Source organism: Salvelinus namaycush, chromosome 1 (genome assembly GCF_016432855.1).
Source record: "Salvelinus namaycush isolate Seneca chromosome 1, SaNama_1.0, whole genome shotgun sequence".
NCBI lineage: Eukaryota > Metazoa > Chordata > Actinopteri > Salmoniformes > Salmonidae > Salvelinus > Salvelinus namaycush.
In genome coordinates, this window is record NC_052307.1 from 58412814 (window position 1) to 58433990 (window position 21177).

General features: G+C 40.6%; 4 protein-coding genes across 5 annotated transcripts; 3 read left to right on the forward strand and 1 right to left on the reverse strand.

Annotated features, from left to right (window-relative positions):
* Positions 1-3336: 3336 nt before the first annotated feature.
* LOC120046208 lies at positions 3337-6172 on the forward strand. Its single transcript, XM_038991255.1, has 2 exons — positions 3337-3874; positions 4208-6172. Exons 1-2 carry the CDS (start codon positions 3539-3541, stop codon positions 5552-5554), a joined length of 1683 nt encoding a protein of 560 aa, XP_038847183.1. The 5' UTR covers positions 3337-3538; the 3' UTR covers positions 5555-6172.
* Positions 6173-8162: 1990 nt separating this feature from the next.
* Positions 8163-11759, reverse strand: LOC120055964 (thymidine kinase 2, mitochondrial-like). 2 transcript variants are annotated; one of them, XM_039004053.1, is made up of 10 exons: positions 11539-11759; positions 10818-10855; positions 10623-10697; positions 10439-10492; positions 10266-10355; positions 10028-10101; positions 9847-9935; positions 9674-9753; positions 9466-9546; positions 8163-8365 (listed from the first exon to the last, which is right to left on the reverse strand). In XM_039004053.1, the coding sequence occupies exons 1-10, from the start codon at positions 11711-11713 to the stop codon at positions 8279-8281; spliced, it is 843 nt and encodes a 280-aa protein (XP_038859981.1). In that variant the 5' UTR covers positions 11714-11759; the 3' UTR covers positions 8163-8278. The 2 variants fall into 2 exon arrangements, with proteins under 2 accessions (XP_038859981.1, XP_038859991.1); XM_039004063.1 differs by lacking the exon at positions 11539-11759 and having other exon boundaries at positions 10818-10877.
* A 1291-nt stretch (positions 11760-13050) lies between these two features.
* Positions 13051-14663, forward strand: LOC120055974 (chemokine-like factor). Its single transcript, XM_039004075.1, has 4 exons — positions 13051-13191; positions 13652-13807; positions 13933-14028; positions 14315-14663. The coding sequence occupies exons 1-4, from the start codon at positions 13084-13086 to the stop codon at positions 14420-14422; spliced, it is 468 nt and encodes a 155-aa protein (XP_038860003.1). The 5' UTR covers positions 13051-13083; the 3' UTR covers positions 14423-14663.
* A 524-nt stretch (positions 14664-15187) lies between these two features.
* Positions 15188-20934, forward strand: LOC120046215 (CKLF-like MARVEL transmembrane domain-containing protein 3). Its single transcript, XM_038991267.1, has 5 exons — positions 15188-15439; positions 17712-17867; positions 18483-18578; positions 19032-19149; positions 19960-20934. Exons 1-5 carry the CDS (start codon positions 15320-15322, stop codon positions 19989-19991), a joined length of 522 nt encoding a protein of 173 aa, XP_038847195.1. The 5' UTR covers positions 15188-15319; the 3' UTR covers positions 19992-20934.
* Positions 20935-21177: the final 243 nt, after the last annotated feature.

Genomic DNA, 21177 nt, shown 5'->3' on the forward strand with positions numbered 1-21177 from the left:
AACCTAAAAGGGTTCTTTGGCTGTCCCCATAGGAGAACCATTTGAAGAACCCTTTTTGGTTCCCAGTAGAACACTTTTGGCTCCATGTCGAACCCTTTCCACAGAGGGTTCTACCTGGAACCCAAAAGGGTTCTACCTAGAACCAAGAAGGATTTGCCTATGGGGACAGCCAAAGAAACCTTTTGGAACCCTTTTTTCTAAGAGTATTGGTATTTTTTAAATAAATTATTTTTGTGGTATACGGTTTTATATGGTTTCTGGATATAAACACGTTCATATGAGCTGGAAATACTGTCTATTCTCTATAATTAGGTTTCCCCTCTGGGGGCTGAGGTCCATTTAGATCCCAACTGCTCTGTTTCAGTCTCCAAACGTGCACTGCCACACATTCCTCTTCTCTCTCTCACTACTCCTCTTTTGTGAAGAGCTTTTTTGGGTGTTCACAAGCGAAATTACTATGAACGTGACCCATTCGCCAGTACAATATAGCTTGTAGCAGAGATACAATGGTATTTGACAATTGGTGGGAAGGAAAAATTATATTTGCACACAGTTTACTGTGATGAGGGATTTAATATACTTTAGTACTGACATTTTTGATATTATAATAAATAAACAATTCATTTTTTCAAAATATTATCTGGCCTAAACACATTGTATTTTTCAATATGCTGGAATATTTTTAATGCTTCCAAATTATTATTCAGTATTTCGTTTTTGGTTGTGAGTAGTCATTGTACAGATAAACTGTCTTCAGTTGAACTGTTTTTACATGTCTGTCATCCATGTATAAATGGTATAAAAATGACTGTGCCTGCCAAGCACTAAGTCTAAGACTGTTAGACTGCTTAACATTGTAGCCACAATAACTTGCAACTGATTAACAAATCAAGAGCTTTCCTTTTCCAAATAGCTTGTTATTTTTCAAGGCTTGTGTTACTTTGTTAAGTTATTCAGATAAGTCTATGTTCAGCATTGAAACCCCAGAAAAAGCACACTCAGCGGAAAATGTGACATAATGTCCATATTTTGTGTATAAAATCGTATTTGTGGAGTCAATGACCCCGTCACCTTTGCATTTGGCCCCAGAACTTGGTATCTCTGTTCCAGCTCCCCTCTCTTTCTCATAGTCTCCCTCATTTATCTTACCAAATCCCTTATTGTGAAGTGATATCCTCACTGATGAACCCTTAAAGAATATTTTATATATAAATTAGTCGCATGATTGCATTGCTGGCATTGTGGATAAAAGTTATAAAGAGATGAGTATTTATTTAGAATAGCTTTAACAATAATGTGTATAACTGTGGAAAGACTACTATTAAATAGTTGTTGTGAGATTCACAAGAATGTAGATGTACTACAACACAGATGCTTCGCACTAGACAGACACGTCTAAAGATTAAAGATCAACAGGTTATTTTTCTTGCGTTACATTCTTGTGCCAATCGTCATGGAATGGATTTGACTTTGAGAGAGTTTGTTAAATGGCTTTTAAAAACCAAATGCTGTTCTCATCACTTGTTAATACATAGTCTATTTGTGGTCAGAATTGTCATGTCAAGCCCTATAAATAAAGCAATGTTTGGGCTAAAAATGATGTGTTAATAACTTGACAATGAGCATTTGTGCTTATTATTATGTAGCTACTGCAAATCTAGCGATGCTATACAATAATAATGATGGACTTGTGTTTCATCAACTGAAATCTAAAAGTGCAATGCAGTGAATAGTACAACGTATTAGATTGTGTGCATTGTGACACACACAGAGGCATCTAGAAATGCAACTTTACCTGCCTTTACAAGTCAGTAGAAATGCACTGTAACTGTGTTGGAAGACCTAGTCCAATACCTGTTGAGGTAAAACTGCAATGCGGTTCACTCTGGTCTTACATGCTGTTTTGTCTTTGTTGTTTACTTCCTTTTGGTAGCACAATAAGTACATGTTCAACATAAATGTGAAATAATGTGTAATACTGTATATGTACACTTCCAATGTATAGTTTCCCTTTAAGTCCCACTGTTGTGCACAACTGTCCTGTGTGACAAAGATTATTGTTTCCTATAATCACAGTCATCAACGTAAATCCATGTTTTGTATTAGAGCTTTTATTAATTTCTTATATTGGGGAAAGTAAATAAATTTGACCTCTATGATTTGAGTCGGTGTGACTGTTCGTTCTGGTTTTGCTACTCTGGGCATTGAAATCGCCTTCCTGTTTTACATGTAGGCTACACCTAGGAGTAGTAGCTGTAATATAAATAGGAGGAAGAACATTATTATTAATAAACATAGGGATGATAGAGGAGGGAGCTGGGGATGAGTATTTGTATAGCATCCAAAAGTGCAGAAACAGTGTAGCGCAATTATCTACATTGGCAAAATGTTTCCCTAAACGTTTTTCCAAATCAAATCCTGCTATGTATAATGCATGGGAATATGTTGTGACATCCTGTCTGTTGACAGCCATTCATTCCCCTCTGATCTGCTCTGACTGTTGTGTTCGGGTGGTGGGCTAGCTAGCTAATGTAAATCAGACTGAGCAGATGGTCTGTGCCGTTGCTCTGCTCCTAATTACCCTCGTTGCCCAGTGCAAGGCACCTATTAGGGCGTGCCAGCAGAAAGCTAATTTCATCTAGTGCCACTGCACTCGAGATAATAAGTCCACAGCGTCCATTATGAGGCTTTGTGAATACTGCCCTCACCCAGATCTTATTGACTTAGGAGGGGAATCATTTAAACTGTGTTTTCCTTCCTGGTGAGACTGACAAAGCAGAAGAGAGTTCTCTGGAGCAGCTCTGGTCTCTGTAGCGAGTTAGAGGTCAGAGAGGTTACCATTGGTCAGGCGGACATAATCTGTTATAGAACCTCATTGATGTGTTTTACAGCGATGCTTCCAAGGTATCCAATCATCTAAATGCCTGAACAATCACCATGCCATTGCAAAATAGTTTTAACATTATCACTATTCAACGGAACTATTCTCTAAATCAGGCTGTTCCAAGGTAGGGATGAGATGCCGCTATGCATTCATAATTCAAGGGTTTATCATCATTCTTTATCTCATTGTTTTTGGTAGGACATGTAACATCTATCACCTGTAGAAGCACAGAAAAACAACCCGATGGAGAGAGATAAACTGGAAGTTGATTCATTAACATTACAGAGAAGAACTGATAGACTTTTCAGCATCATCTCAGGTTTGCGGCATGACTAGAATATGATATATTTTTCTTTCCTGTAGCACCATCTGTTGGAAGACGCATGTCTTCAGTCTAGAACGGATATGTTATATGTTATCCTCTAGATGTCAGTCGTACTATGCAACACAAAGCCGATACTGAAGAAGAAACTTAATTAAGACATGGGCAAATCTAATGTCACCGTAACTGTAGCGAAACAGTCATGCTTCCGCATTTTGTCAATTTTTTACCTATTTGACGAGCCTTTCAGATCAAAAGTGTGCTATTGATTTCCTGTTATTTCTAAATCCGATAAGAAGCGTCTAAACAGTCTTTTTCAACAACAAAAAAACATGCAGGGTGGTGACGGTGACCAATATATAGCACGTAAAGAGGCTTTCGACGATTACCTAAATTACTATGATCAGATTTGGAGGAAGGGTAACCTGAAACTATGCCAAGAGAAACAGGTTACCGGGGAAGCTAGACGATTTTTGCTGTTAGAAACAGACCCCGGAGAAAGATTTTCTAATTTTGACTTCTACCTTACTGCATCCGAATGCGTAAAACAAGGCTTTAAAGATTGTCGAACATTCTTCAGTGCGCTCATTAAAGCCACAGAGGTGTTGGAGATGTTCTGTGTAAATCTGTTTCTTTACCCGTGGAAGAAGGAAATCAAGATTGTCAAGGTAAAAATATAAATAGTATGGTGTTCATATTTCGACAATTAGGCTTATTTTGTCTTGCGCAATGCACCCAAGAAAATGGGGTGCAGGGGCGATGTCTAGATTTAGGCTAGGCTAGCCTAATGCACATGTACAAATTATTATTATCAGAGTAAGAAGTAATTAGAGGGATAATATATGACTATGATTTTACATTGAAATGCCATCTCTAATCACAAGCAACATATTCAAAGGTGCAGCTGTCACATATCAGGAAGTGAAAGTAAACTCTATGAGGCTATATTATTTGCCAGGCTTGTGAAATGATGTGATAATTAACACTTATCTCCCACTCAGACTTTCACTGGCCCCTTTGTCTACTGCATCCAGCCGGTCCTGACAAAGAGTGCCACGAAAAGTATCCTTGAAACAATAGGATATCATCTGGAAACTGACACAGAGTACCGACTCACAAACAATGCAGACCCTGAAACAGCCATGAAAATGGGTTTTGAGCTTTTCCTGGCGCGAACAGAGTGTGAGTACCTGTTGGAGCTCATGGGTCAGCGGTCACAGCCTGAGTGTCTGGAGATTCTACAGAGGAGAGCTGCACGACTACCTCACACCCAGAGGGCTGCCGAGGAGACAGCAAAGGAGTCTGAAACAGAGCCCTTACAAATGCAGAAAGAAGAGGAGAATGAGGATAAGGGTCTATCAAATGGTTGTTCCCTGGTAGACCCAGGACCAGTGGAGACAGATGAGGGAGACTTAACCGAGGAGAACCCTGTCACCGCTAGCACACCAGGCAGGCAACAGGATGATGGACAGATACCCCTCAACCTGGAGGTTCAGTCCATTGAGACAACACACTCTCCAGGAATCAGACCACCCAGGGCATTCTTGAACGATGACAGGTCTATCCTGGAGATTCAGCAGAATTACCCAGACCTTGCCATAAGGCAGAAGCCAATATTCAGTAAGCCACTGGGTGGACCTCCTGTATCGCGAAGGCGACTTATCAAAGAGAACACACCCGAGGAAGGTAGCAGTGCAGCCAATTTAGCTGGCAGTGATGTAAGTGGTCCCCAGTCCATCTCCATTCACACCACAGCAGCACTAAAACCCCATCTCACAGAAGCAGTCCCAAAACTCCAGCCTCCAGAAGATAAGGCCTACAAGACTACTGCCATGCTCCACGGACCAACTCCTCCACAGGTAGAAGTGACCAAAGAGGGTCAGGAGGCCGATGATGCAGATGAGCTGACCAAGCTGGCTGAGAGGATTGGCCAACTGCATGTCCATGAGCACAAGATGGAGAACCTGAAATACCCTGTAGAAGAGACAGCACCACCACATGCCAGTTGCAATGACCATGATGGGTCCCCTCACCAGGATTCTGCAGGGGACCAGAGCCAGCCCCTAATGTGCCATCCCTCTCTGGTGCCGGTTTGTAACATCCCAGGCTGTAGCACCTGTGAAGTAGCAGACGGTCCCCACAAACACATTCTTAGTGGGGACACCATCAAAGAGCCACCTCACTCCATCTATGTCCCAACCAGCCACCTGGACCCCTCAGTGTTGGACCCTACTGCTGCGGACCACCAGCCCTCCACAGGCCCTCAGCACCAGGACATGGAGGGCCCCATCCCTCAGCACACAGAGGACGAGCTGCTTCAGACCTATGTCATGGTGGACGAGCCTTAGAGGAAGTAAGGTCATGATTGAATGTTGGTGCTCCTGGACCATCAGAACACACAGAGGGAAATTGATTGACAGGTCTGAAACATCACTTGCCACTAAGTTGTTTTGGTCTGGGGCGATTCAATCAGTGGAGGCTGCTGAGGGGAAATGGCTCATAAATGTCTGGAATTGAGTAAATGGAATGGCATCAAACCATGTTTGATGTATTCGATACCATTCCACTCTTTCTGCTCCAGCCATTACCACAAGCCCGTCCTCCCCAAATAAGGTGCAACCAACCTCCTGTGGATTCAATGTATGAAGGTGACAAGAATGACCTCGTTGAATTTAATGCATCTTCTGTATTTTCTGGCATTTGCTTTGTACTGTTTCTCAGGTGATTAGACTTTTAATACAATGTTAAATATGCTTGACCTAATTTATGAGGTGGAGGTAATGTTTCCACTGTGTCCTCTTACAGTGACAGTGCCTTACTGAAATGTATTCTATGCCAATCCTGCACTTACTTTCCTTGCTCAATGTCGTTGAGACTACTGAATGCTTTGTAATGTTTATGAAAATGTTAGTCCAATTGTATTCAGAATGTTATGACCTTTAACTCATAAAAATGTGAAAAACTTTCATGGTCTTCAGAAGTTCAAGTGGATCATACAAAAGACAGTTACACTAACTTTATTCAGCAATATAGCATAAATTAACATGTTATTGTACAAAAATCACTTTTAGGCCTTTATTAAAACTAACTCAGCGAAAGAGTACAATATTTAAACCCGATAAATGTTTACAACTAAGTGCAATTCCAGCCTGACAACATGTTCCTCTATATATTAGCAGTAAATAAAATAAAACACATAGCTATGTTAGTCAGCAGCCCCCTAAAATATATGCTTTGTATTACAGAGGTGGTACCGCTATGTCCCAGCAGTTGTAAAATGTAGGTATTATTTTAGGGCTGTCACCACGTGATCAACATTGCGAAACCAACAATGCATCATGTTCCCGTATAGAGAATCCATCATGGTCAGTGAAACAAACAAAAACTGAAAATGTACCGGTCAGAGAGTTGTTCTAAGACAGTGTGTAACAGTGGACAAGAAACTCCACTAGCTGATTCTGGTGTTCTCTCTTGGACTATAATAACCTGCTTACAGACAAGAAACATATCTACTGCCATTGTTGGTGCAGCATATATACATTGCCTTCGGAAAGTATTCATACCCCTTGACATTTCCACATTTTGTTACATTACAGCCTTATTCTAAAATGGATTAAATCAATACAAATCCTCAGCAACCTACACACAATGCCCCATAATGACAAAGTGGAAAAAAACTGGTTAAGAAATGTTTGCAAATTCATACAAAATAACAAATACCTTATTTACATAAGTATTCAGACCCTTTGCTATGAAACTCGAAATTGAGCTCAGGTGCTTCCTGTTTCCATTGATCATACTTGATGTGTCTACAACTTGATTGGAGTCCACCTGTGGTAAATTCAATTGATTGGACAAGATTTGGAAAGGCACACTCCTGCCTATATAAGGTCCCACAGTTGACAGTGCATGTCAGAGCAAAAACCAAGGCATGAGGACGAAGGAATTGTCCGTAGAGCTCCGAGACAGGATTGTGTCGAGGCACAGATCTGGGGAGGGGTACCAAAACATTTATGCAGCATTGAAAGGTCCCCAAGAACACAGTGGCCTCCATCATTCGTAAATGGAAGAAGTTTGGAACCACCAAGACTCTTCCTACAGCTGGCCGCCCAGCCAAACTGAGCAATCGGGGGAGAAGGGTCCTGGTCAGGGAGGTGACCAAGAACCCAATCCTCACTCTGACAGAGCTCTAGAGTTCTTCTGTGGAGATGGGAGAACTTTCCAGAAGGACAGACATCTCTGTAGCACTCCACCAATCAGGCCTTTATGGTAGAGTGGCCAGACGGAAGCCACTCATCAGTAAAAGGCACATGACAGCCCGCCTGAAGTTTGCCAAAAGGCAACTAAAGACTCAGACCATGAGAAACAAGATTCTCTGGTCTGATGAAACCAAGATAGAACTCTTTGGCATGAATACAAAGCGTCACTTCTGGAAGAAACCTGACACTATCCCTACGGTGAAGCACGGTGGTGGCAGCATTATGCTATGGGATGTTTTTTAGCGGCACGAACAGGGAGACTACTCAGGTTTGAGGGGAAAATGAACAAAGCAAAGTACAGAGAGATCCTTGATGAAAACCTGCTCCAGAGCACTCAGGACCTCAGACTGGGTCGAAGGTTCTCCTTCCAACAAGACAACGACCCTAAGCACACAGCCAAGACAACGCAGGAGTGGCTTTGGGACAAGTCTTTGAATGTCCTTGAGTGGCCCAGCCAGAGCCCGGACTTTAACCTGATCCAACATCTCTGGAGAGACCTGAAAATAGCTGTGCAGCAACGCTCCCCATCCAACCTAACAGAGCTTGAGAGGATCTGCAGAGAAGAATGGGATGAACTCTCCAAATACAGGTGTGCAAAGCTTGTAGCGTCATACCCAAGAAGACTTAAGGCTGTAATCGCTGCCTAAGGTGCTTCAACAAAGTACTGAGTAAAGGGTCTGAATACTTACGTAAAATGTGATATTTCAGTTTTATTTTTTATAAATTTGAAAACATTTTTAAAAAGCTGTTTTTGCTTTGTCATTATGGGGTATTGTGAGTAGATTGACGGGGGGGGAGTACTGAGTACTTCAGTCACACATTGCTCCCTGCTAAAATCTTCTCTCTGTTCTCCTCATACCGGTGGAGCATCTTCTGCAAGTCATCGTCCGCTGGAATTACCTGAAAATATATAAATACACTTAGTATTCCAAACATTATGAACACCTTCCTAATATTGAGTTGCACCCCTCCCCTTTGCCCTCAGAACAGCCTCAATTTTTCGGCAAATGGACTCTTCAAGGTGTTGAAAGCAGGGATGCCGGCCCATGTTGACTCCAATGCTTTCCCACAATTGTGTCAAGTTGGCTGGATGTTCTTTGGGTGGTGAGCCATTCTTGATACACACGGGAAACTGTTGAGTGTGAAAAACGCAGCAGCATTGCAGTTCTTGACAAACCGGTGTACCTGGCACCTACTACCATACCCTGTTCAAAGGCACTTCAATGTTTTGTCTTGCCCATTCACCCTCTGAATGACACACATACACAATCCATGTCTCAAATCTCAAGGCGTTACGCACCTCATCAGACTCAATCACCTGCCTGATTACCTTCCCTATATATATATATATATATATCACTCCCTTTGGTTCTTTCCCTAGGCGTTGTTGTTTCATGTCTGTACGCTACTCGTGTTTCTTGTTTTGTTCCATGTGTTATTTATTATTAAAAAAATCACTCCCTGAACTTGCTTCCTGACTCCCAGCGTACACGTTACAAAATAACGCCTCACCAAAGGGGAGATCAGGGAGTTTTTTGTTGTTGTTGGTGAGTGTAGGTGACGTTGGGTCCGGGTGCCACTACCGGAGCAACCGGGGATGCCTCGGCCGGCTCGGCAGGGCTCCCTCGCCTGTTCCTTGTGTTATTTATTATTAAAAGTCACTCCCTGAACTTGCTTCCCGACTCCCAGCGTACACAGCGTACATGTTACTGACTCACGTCAGGTGTTTTGTATACTCAGTGTATATACTCATTAAATGTTGTGAAACTGCCTTTACAGATTATAGTAATGTGAACAAAAACAGAGCTGTTTAACAATCATTTACCTGCCTTGCTAATCAACAACTGACTATTTCCCAACAATGAAAAACAAGGATTCCTTGACACCGATGACCAATACTCTGGTGCTCATCACAGGAGACACTAGGACGTATAAACAATGTTCCTCATTAATTGACCATTGTCACCCAAACACACGTCTGAAAATGATTGATCACTCACAAGGACTGGAGCAGGAACATTGAAGGACGTCTTCTTTATCAGCCAGTCTTCATACAGCTGATGGATTGCCTCTAAATATTCCTTTAAAAAAAATAAAGAAAGCGAGAAAGATAGTAGGATGAGAGATTAGGGCAAGAGACGAGTCTTACAACTCCTCTGAAGTGAGACCAAGAACAGCATTGAGAGTTTGTCATTCTTCTACCCTCACCAAAGGAATGATCTTCTCCTCCTCCCTGCATCGCTCTTTCAGCCTCTCATGGCAGGTCTGTGGAGACGACTGGAGGTAAACTGAAACAGAGGAGGAACTAAGTGAACAAGGTTCTACCAATGACCCAACATCGTCAGAATAAAGTAGAAAGCTTGTGTTTCTACACAGCTTACCGATAAGATCGACAGGAATGGCAATGTTCTGTGTGATCCACTCAAACCACTCACTAAGAACAGCAAAGTCCACCTCGGGCATCTTCCCACTGCAGAGAGCAAAATAGTGCATAAAATGAACTAGATTGGACACAAATGAAAACCAGCTATAAAGTGGTGTGAAATATACCATGTGCATTACCTTCTGAAAAGATTTTCCACAAAGATGTACTTGGCACTGTAGATGGACCTTTCCATCATTCTCACTGGGGCTGACTGGAATCAACAAACACAAAACAGACCATGTTAATTATGTAATGTAAAATACAAGTCTTTGTACTTGAAAGAGAAATCTGTACTATTGATAGAACACATGCAACAGTAGTGAAACAGTAGGATACCAGTGCAACGTGTTCTGTGCAATGTTTTAGAGTACCTACCATTGTTGAGAGGTGTCGGTCCAGCATGGTTAGCTGAACATAGGTCTGTAGTGTGATGCCCCATCGAGTAGGGTCCTGGTACATCAACCCCTGCAGGAGGGGAGGAGATCTAACATCAGCATACAATATGTCATTTATCAAAATGAACCATCTTCTTTATAATGGTCACATACCAGGGGGTTGTGCCCTCGAACATTCCTCCATTTGGAAACTGGCTCAGTCAGCACCTGAGAAATCAAAAGTAAAATTGTGATTTCATTTTACCTTTTGTTTTACACACAGTGCAGCATAAGGATAAAAGGAAAATGAAGGATTGCTAAATGTTGAACAAGCGTGTTGCATGTTTTGTTTTTTTACCTCAATGTTACTGGTTTTGCTGAAATACTCTAGGCATGTTGTCTTCCCACTAGCAATATTCCCCTCTATAAAGATCTAAAGAAAAAGAACAAGATACATGTGTTGACTTCTCCCTCAAGTATATAGGCAGCAAATGTCTTAGTATCAATTTCAAAGATTTTCATGGATTCAAAATGACAACGTATCAGTACATACCACTAACTTCTTCTCCTTCTCATTCCGCACCAGCTTTCCTTGGGAGAAGTAAGAGAACATTGTGAGATAACCTGACTTCTTGGTGTCAGCTTCAGTCAGTAGCTATGGTAAAGCAAAACTAATAAGGATGTTAATATAGGTGATGCAAGCATTGGGGATAGCTTTCTTCCCAGGTTTGGTTAGAACAAATTGATGAGCATGTAGCCTCACTGACAGTAGTGGTAGATAATAGCACTGCTCATGGATGGTTCGACAGGAATTGTACCAGGACCCTACTCGATGGGGCATCACTCTACAGACCTATGTTCAGCTAACCATGCTGGACCGACACCTCTCAACAATGGTAGGTACTCTAAAACATTGCACAGAACACGTTGCACTGATATCCTACTGTTTCACTACTGTTGCATGTGTTCTATGTCTAATCTGCATTTTAGAAATGTTGCAGCATGTACTGGTGGTAGCTTAAGTGAGCTCAGAATATAAGTATTGTTTGTAAACAACATTTGTCACATTATATTGTAAACTAGGCTATTCAAGTTGTAAAAGTATGAGTAGGCCTATGTTGTTACTATATTCTGTTGTTCTGATGCAACATTGTAACACATAATTTGTAACATGACATTGTAACATTAGTCTACAACGTGTATCATTGTACCGCTCTGTATTGAAACAATGTTTCAGACCAGCGAATAAATATACCTTATGAATGGGCACCTACTTGAGACGTGCTGTGTATTGTTACTATGGGCTCTCGTCTGGCAGAGCTCACCGCGCGTATCACCAAATCTTTTGCAGCGAATAGCCACTAATCGCCTTGACGTGACAGCAGTGTTAGAAGATAGTCGTATAGCAGATCTCCACAAATTGTTAATACAAAGACAGTTAAACGACATCTCGCATAATTATCTGAAACACACAGGGCTCGACTGTCACGTGGCATTCCAGTTCCGTGTATCAAATAACCTCTTCCTGGTCATGATATGGAGATTTTTCTATTTTTTCTATTGGTTGAAGCGCTTTATTTGTTCTGAGACCTGCGTTCCCTCCACCAACCACCATCATCATTGAGGGCAAAAAAAGATAGAAACTGATCCTCGTTCAGTGAGAGACTCATGTATAGATAACTACTGTTATCGTTTTTTATGCTAGATTATCAGTACAGTAATGATGAGGATCATTAAAATGCATAGGCCTATATGAGAAAGTCAATCAAATCTTTTCTGATTGTAATATTCTATGCACATTTTCAGAGCATGATTCATTTGGACAAGAGGAATACCTATGTAAGAATGCTGTTCATTGACTACAGCTATAGCTCAGCATTTAACACCATAGAACCCTCGTTATTAAACTCGAGATCTTGGGTCTCGACCGCGCCCTGTGGAACTGGGTCCTGGACTTTCTGACGGGCCGCCCCCAGGTGGTGAAGGTGGAAAACAACATCTCCACCCCGCTGATCCTCATCACTGGGGCCCCGCAACGGTGCGTTCTCAGCCCTTTCCTTTACTCCCTGTTCACCCATAACTGCGTGGCCATGCAACAACCACCCGAGCCACTGCCTGTTCACCCCGCTATCATCCAGAGGGCGAGGTCAGTACAGGTGCATCAAAGCTGGGACCGAGAGGCTGAAAAACAGCGTCTATCTCAAGGCCATCAGACTGTTAAACAGCCATCACTAACATAGAGAGGCTGCTGCTAACATACAGACTCAAATCTCTGGCAACTTAAATAAACGGACTTAATAAAGGTATCACTTGTCACTTTAAATAACGCCGCTTTAATAATGTTCACATAGAGGTATCACTAGTCACTTTAAATAGCGCGACTTTAATAATGTTTACATATCCTACATTACTCATCTCATATGTATATACTGTATTCTACACCATCTAGCCTATGCCGCACGCCATAGCTCATCCATATATTTATATGTACACATTCATCCCTTTACATTTGTGTGTATAAGGTAGTTGTTGTGAATTTGCTAGATTACTTGTTAGATTTTACTGCATAGTCGGAAACTAGAAGCACAAGCATTTCGCTAGACTCGCATTAACATCTGCTAACCATGTGTATGTGAACAATATGATTTGATTTGTTTAGTGGTATGCAAGCAGTATGAAAAGGCCTAGTGTGTTTAACAGTGATGGGTGTGAAAACACTGCACACATTCTGAGCAACGGACTGTAATTTCCTGCAACTGAAAGGAAATTGCTTTTTCAGGAAGCACAAACTCTTTGCTGGTTCTTTGAAATTTAACAACATGACAGACGACTGTTCCAAAACAACCAGTAACATCCCTTCGTTAACCATGGAGGTTGATGCTGCTTTTCTCCGATCCTTGAGGGGTGTCCTTAAATTAGTAGAGATGGTGAGACATTTTTCATATGCATTTTTCATACTTTGATAAACCACTGGGTTTTGGAAAGAGTTATCACCGCAGATAAAGCCATATATCTGGAATGTATTGCACAGTATTATTATAGGATATTACATTTGCTTACTCTTACAGAGAGATTATATTGACATACATTATTTCCTAAATATGTTGTCTATGAGAAAGCTGAAGTGGAAGTGAATATCAGAGCTACAGTTCCTGTGAACTGTACAAACGTTAAACCCAGTAGTTGATGATGATGTTAAACACGATACTGCATGCCCTCTAGTAGACATTACATTTGAATAAATGAAAACTACCGGCATTTTCACAGCTTTTGGTGTGAAACAACCATTTCAATTTGTAGCATTAGACTTTTCTTAAATACATTTGGATGGAAACAATCAAATAGCATTTCCTATAATTTCCTAAATGCCAATGCTCTCTGTTTCAGGGGACTATGTTTGTAGCATTTGTGTGTTTTGCGGTAGCATCCAGGCCCAAATACATTGCAGCTACATGCATGGAGTTTGTGATCACATTCTCCCTGCTTCTGCTGTACACACTGAAGTTGAACAAGAAGCTGACTCTGTTCTTTTGGCCTCTCATTGTAAGGAACCTATTTAATTACAGTACATTGTTTACAGTAGTTTTTTTTTTTACATTGATTAACTGCTGTGAAAATGTCAGGCAGTCAAGCTTTCTGAGTAACTTCCATTGTCTTTTCTTCTTCAGGATTTGTTCAACTCATTGTTTGCAGCAGTCTTCATACTTATCCTGAGTCTGATAGCAGTGTCCACTTACACAGTGACAGGGACCCTGGGTGGAGGGGTGAGATAAAAACAAATGTATTCCTTGTTGACCTTCTAATTGGGGGCCTTATAGAGCTGTGTTTCTGGGTGAAGCCTCATCTTACACACCCTCCTATCAATAATGAACTGCCCAAAGGCATTACAATCCTTGTGAACATTTCCACTAACATTCATCTATACTGTAATCCCACATTTGGCACCCAGTACAACTAATGAATGAACTATTACAGAAATGTCAGCTACAATTCTATCTTGTAGACTATATCTGATATTAACACTAAGTCTTGTATATTTTCCCTATCCAGATAGTGGGTTTCATAGCAACAGGCCTGTGGTGTGTGGATGGTTACATGCTTTTCAAGAGGGTCACATTCAATCAACCAAGAACAGCAGCAACTGGCACTGTGAAGTGAAGACACCACAATTGTCTCCTCCCATGCTCACTCTCTTATATGTCAGTCCTTGCATTTATACGTGTAGGTTTAAAGGGGCAATCAGCAGTTGAAACAATAACAAAGCTTGGCCCCGGCCCGTTTTGGTAAAAACCTGAAGGATATAAGGCTGGAGAAATGTAACCACTCTCAAATTCATAGACAGAGCAATGTATGCAAGGACTGACCATCAATGATATCAACATGATAGTTTTAACCATGTTTCGAGGCTATATAGTGTTTGTTTACATTTTGTTTGTTTACAATTATTGGAGTAAAACAAGTTTATATTTTGGGTTCTGATGGTGTATGACAGTTGAACTAAACTCATGAGGCATTTATATATGTCTACATATATCATTCATTTCTAAATCAAAAAATGGATGTATCAACTGCAGATTTCCCCTTTGTTTGTATAGCTTAATCCATGCAACAACACAATTATCATGTATATAAAATAAATACACCTTTGAAATCTAGGCCTGTATAATGTTTCTACTTTATTCTAAAGTAATGTTTCTATTGCATTTTGAGCTGTTTATGACGTTCCCATAAAGTTGGCCCATAGGCCTATAAAGTTAAAACATATTATTTATAAAACTCGAGGGATACATCACAACAATTTTAACAAATACATTACAGTATTTTAGTTTTGACGCATATTAGCATGCACATAGCCCAGTCCACCCAGCATACGGGTCTTCTAACATCTCTCGAATGCAGATGTTGAGCTTTTGTGAACTACGTTTTCGCACTGTCATTATTTCCGTTTCCACTTCAAGAAGCAACACGCTTTTTCGAGGCTTTGCATTTTCCACTCTCAACTCTTCCAGCCGGCTGGATCTGTAACCATTACTGAACTCAAACTTTATCTTTGCAATGGGGGACATCGAAGCTCCTGATACGACTGGACCGAGCCAAAGTGTCCTTCAAACTATTCTCCCAATCGCCAAAGAATTCGCTTCTTCACGGAAAGGACAACTTCTTATTGCAGAAGTGGTAACGTAGCATTTCAAAGAAGATATTAGTGTCTTTATTTCCATTGTTTCTTCCGAATACTTTTCTTCAACGCTGCCAAGACAAGCAGATGCGTAGAAGTTTAGATGACGGGGGCGGGGTGCACTCGATTTAACGTGTTTGTGCTTTTCAGTGTTACACATTTGAATGCTCAAAAGTAGGTTTTTGTTAGGATTAATTTATGCTATTGTATACCAGCTGTTTAGGTAAACTATATGGAAAACAACCATTGAATTCTGCTCATTTCTATTGTGGTCAATGTGTCCATCACACGGTTCTCATTTTGTTTTCGTCAAAGGCGCTAAAAAAGGATTTATGAATTAGAGTTAGCCACATATTTTTTTACTTTGGAAGAAGGTTTTAAGTTTACGACTGACTATCTTTTAATTCAGGTGAGATGTATACCAGTTATACGAAAGACAATGCATATGAATAATTTTAGAGACATATAGCCTGTAAACAATCATTCATATTCATGTTTACACAAGCAAGCAATATACCTTACATACAACTGCAATGTATTCTATACTTCATGTGGTCAGTCTACTGTCGCACTTCTGCTGTGTATTACTGTAATACTGGATATCTACTAATAGGTTTTGACATGATGTGCAGTAGCCTATTGTAGGGACACGTTTGCACATGCAATTAAACAAAAATGTTCATGGTAAAAATACATTTAAAAGAGATAGTTTGCTAAAATTACAAATGGTTGCAAATAAATTAGCTGCATTAATTCTTCAATGATTATGGATTATTTCAAAACTCAGATATCAGGAAGTGAAACAAGAGTGTGTCTGCTTAGATATCTTTACTGTAAAAGGGGTCATCACCAAGGATTTGAACCGATTGAACTCAAATATGTTGTTACCATGGACGCTCCTATGTCTGGCATGTGAGATTCAGTTCATGGATGTGCTGCATAAAGCAATTATCAATCCTCTCAGTCTCTACTTAACTGACACTGCTGGAGGGCATGTAGCCCAAAAGCTATACTGTATAGAATAGAGGGCTTTAGAGGGCTCTGGCTGACTGGCCCTATAAGGTAAAGAAATCAGTCTCCAAGAACAATGCAGCCTCTTTACACACACTTAGAATATGACCCTCTCCCCTGTTTGCGCTAGAAACCACACGGGTGCTACTATGACTTTAACCATTGGAAAACAATGGAAACACTCACGATAAAATATGAAATATGCTGGTTTTAGTAGTGGCTCAAGACAGCTGGAAAACATATGCAGAGATTTTCCTGATCGTAATAGCTGGAATGACAATAATGCTGCTTAAGTAATTTAGTTTGTCGCTTGTAGCATTCAATTTACAAGAAATGTGTCGTGCCAGAATTCTCAGAAGCAAATGTTAGATTCCAAGATTCCTGGAGAATTGACCTTGTTGCTTTACTATCTATCCAAGGACATATTTGTCAAGAACTGTTCCTGCTATGCAGAAACATAGCAGTGGGTGTCTGAGATGAAGAAACGTTAGTCATGTCAAGGTCAGACAAAATGTCTGATAAGCAGAAGCACAGTTCTGCTGTGCCTTGTGAAGCTATTCAATGTTATTCGACGACGAAACACATTCTAAGTGTAAGAAAGATGAACAGTGTGTTCAGGGTTGGTATCTATGAAAGCTGCAGTAGCAGTCTGTGTTGCATTTGGGGGAGGTCCCTACCCAAGTCGAGCCATGTCTGTGGTTTTGATGACCCAGTGTAACAAAGACAAGATGGTTCTCTGTGTAGAATAACAGTGCCTGGGCTTGTCTTGTCCAATGATGTTGGCCGGGGGAACTCAGGATAAGGGGATGTAGGGAAACAAGCACTATCACCAGAAATGCTTTACAAAGTAAACACAAACTTGTGATTCGTCGAGAGACTGCATGCTGATAATAAAGACTTATTCCGATCTTTGAAATCACAAAGACAGTTGCATCTTTCAGGATTTGTGCTCAACCAGACAAACATGTTTCATGATTAGCTAAAGTGAACAATTACGTTAACACATTTGTGTATAAACAAGCAAAAACTTTTGAATTCATGTACAGTATAGGCTTGTAGTGTATCTGTGAGTGTCTGTGTATATTGTTTGTCATTCAACAGCTGCATCTCCTTACAGCTTGAGACAGGAAATGTAATAGCTTCGGGGCACTGCAACATTTCTTGAAAGGGAGGTTTTGGACCAAAATAACTTTAGAATGCCTTTACTGCATTCTATTGGTCAATTTCTCCATCTCTCCCTCCCTCTGTCTTCTCCGCCAGGCTCTGTCCCTCATCGCGTTCATCTGTTTTGTTGCGTCCACGGCAGCAGCCTTTGTCACAGCACCCCTGATTGAGTTCCTGGCTGCCCTCTTCCTCCTTTTTGCCTATTCCACCAAATTCAATGAGCGATTTAAGGGATTCCACTTCCCCCTCATGGTGAGTATACACTCAGTGTACCAAACATTAAGAACACCTTCCTAATATTGAGTTGCACCCCCTTTTCCCTCAGAACAGCCTCAATGCGTCAGGGCATGGACTCTACAAGGTGTCAAACATTCCACATGGATGCTGGCCCATGTTGACTCTGACGTTTCCCACAGTTGTGTCAAGTTGGCTGGATGTCTTTTGGGTGATGGACCGTTCTTGATACACACAGGAGACTGTTGAGTGTGAAAAACCCACTACTACCACCTACTACTACACCCTGTTCAAAGGCACTTAAATATTTTTTCTTACCCATTCACCCTCTGAATGGCACACATACACAATCAATGTGTTAATCAATGTGTCATTCTTTAACCTGTCTGCTCCCCTTTATCTACACCGATTGAAGTGGATTTAACGAGTGACATCAATAAGGGATCATATCTTTCACCTGGTCAGTCAGGTGTTCATAAAGGTGTCAGGTGTTCATAAACAGGTGTTCATAAAGTTTTGTCCACTCAGTATATTTATAGTCCACTTGGGTACAGTAGGGATGGTAGCCACTGCTGACAATTATAAAACAAATGTGAAAACTACTTTTTAATTTGTATTATTTCTCTCTTTTAGGATTTTCTGCGCTGTGTCAGTGCGTCCATCATCTTTTTTATAATCTCCATAATATCAGTTTCCAAGTTCACAGACGGGGCCTCTAAAGCAGCAGGGGTAAGAAATGCTCTTTGACACTATCCACACATCTCTAATCTAGCCTATTCCATGATCAGAGCTGTGTCCCCTCGCCATTTACAGCACAGATGTCAAACTCATTCCACGGAGGGCCGAGTGTCTGCGGGTTTTCGCTCCTCCCTTGTCCTTGATTGATGAATTAAGGTCACTAATTAGTAAGGAACTCCACTTAATTGAAAGGAAAAAACAAAAACCGGCAGACACTAGGCTCTCCATGGAATTACTTTGATCCCCCCCTAATTTACTGTATACACATTAAACTCTGAAGTTAACGTTTAACTCAGAAGTCGTGTCTGGTTACTCCGCTGCATTACTTCATTGTGTCTGGATATCATATTATAGCTAGCTTCTGTCAGACACTTCACCCCCTTCTGGATTCACTAGCAGTTTCACATTGATATCAAAGGTTTTCTTTCCCTCCACCCCCTTCAGGTGTTCGGGTTCATTGCCACCATTGTTTTTGCGCTTGATTTCTACTTCATCTTTAATGACCTGGCTAATTTCCTCAAACAAGGAGGGGACTCGGGTGACGACCCACCAAGAGCCTCAGGTAACGCTTTCTTTCAAATCATGTCTAGTATATAGTATGATCTAATTAACGTAATCTACATTTTGTCCCTAATGCTACAGCTGCTACAGTACCCCTCAGAAACATTCAGTCCTTTTCTTTTCTTCTCACAAAATGGACACAGGAAATATAGAAATTAAAACTTGGTGCTGACTCTCCATTCAGGGTTTTTGTTTCTGTCAGTTCTAAGGAAATGTGTTTGGATAGTTACGGAAAACAACAAACTTTCAGTTTGCTGATAGCGCGTGGTAGAAATCATTAGCCACATTGTGGACCACATGGCTCAAGTTTACTCAGCCAAGGGTCACATACGTCAGTGGGGATCGAATACTCATGGAGTGTGTTTGTGGAGTCAGCACATCGTCTGTGAAAATCTGTGCAGATTGTTGGCTTAGTTCTGACCATGCTGAGTAGCTAATCTATTCAATAAACAAAACATGGTAACATCTGAATTCTGATTTCTCATTTGCCCTGAAACTATCTCAGCACAACCTAGTTGTTACTATGTTATTAACATTTATATTAGCTCTTGAATCATCGATGCTGTCCACATGGTGACCGCAAATGTGTTTTTACCTATCATGAATAGCTTGTAGGATTATATAGGCTTTATATTCATTTCTAATTTGAATTCCTGATCATTGAACAAGGAGGTCAGAGACATCAGCAAGACAAGGCATTCACTTCACTTCCCTCTTTGGAAGGGACAGGCAGAGAAGATGTGTCATACACAGACAGGCACAGCTCATAACCTAACTGTAAAAGTTTATTTTTTCTGGTTTTATGTTATAGAGTACAACGACTCAGACTCTGACTCAGACTGAAGAGGTTCTACCCCAGGGACCGTGTGTGTGTGTCCAATCTACCATGCCTGCCATCAAGACAGCCATACTGCAGACATCAACGGCATCCTGAAGGATTCACATTTCATTTGAAACGGATGTGAAAACAGGTTTCCAATCTCAGTCTTTAGCGCTTTGGAATGCTGACACATACAATGATCAATTATGGTTACAGTATTATTTTCCAAATGTGCTAAAATTGCCCAAACTCTGAAATACATTTCTGAAGCTGTGAATGAACTGTGGTAGTTTTGGTGATGGCTATTGGTTTACAGTTGCTCAGCCTCCATAATGCCAAGAGGAGCATGGGGAACAAAGGCAGATGACACTACATTTAAATGGAAGAATCTGGAGAAATTCCCTATGTTTGTATGAGGTTTACATCATTGAAAAGATTGGCAGCTGGTTGGCTGGTTACACCATCTGTCCAATCATCATACTGGCTTTGCTTGATTTTTCTATTTCTGGTAACCTTTATTGAAAATGTTCTTGTATCTGATGTGATATCCTTGCATTAAAATCATTTTGTGAGAGATCCATGTTCACCGAGCTGAAAAGACTTACTGTGCATGGCACTTAGCGACTCTTACCGGACTGCCCAAATGGCCACTTCCTGTTTGAATTTGATTTGTCAGCGGAATGTTTTCTTTTCTACCAATTCCGAAAACTTTTGATAATGGAAAAGCACTATGAGACTTTTGTGATTGTGTTTGAAAAGTAAACTTCAAATGTGGTAGGACTGCATTCATTGATAAATGGTACACCAAAATGTTTTCCTATTTAAAACGGTTCCTATTAAGGTTTTCTTACCAGGTTTGTACATCAAACATTTATCAATTTGCAGGTCATGTAAAGAAAAGAAAGGAATCAGTTGATTTTCAGCCATTGTAAGCTTTACTTTGTTTAATAAAATATTAAGACAACATTTCCAAACCCGTTTATTTTGAAACAACGTTGTCACCATAAACGATAGTTTTGTTAAATCTACAGAAAATTCTTTAAATACAACAATACAGATTTTATGACTGCCTCCTAGAGTACAATAAATACCTGTATCAGTTACAGAGCATTTAAGAAAATCAAGGTCAAACTTTAAAAAGATAAGAGCAGATAAGTCTTCATTTTAAGATAAGCCGTTTCGGGTGTTGAGTAGTTCAAAACCTCGACA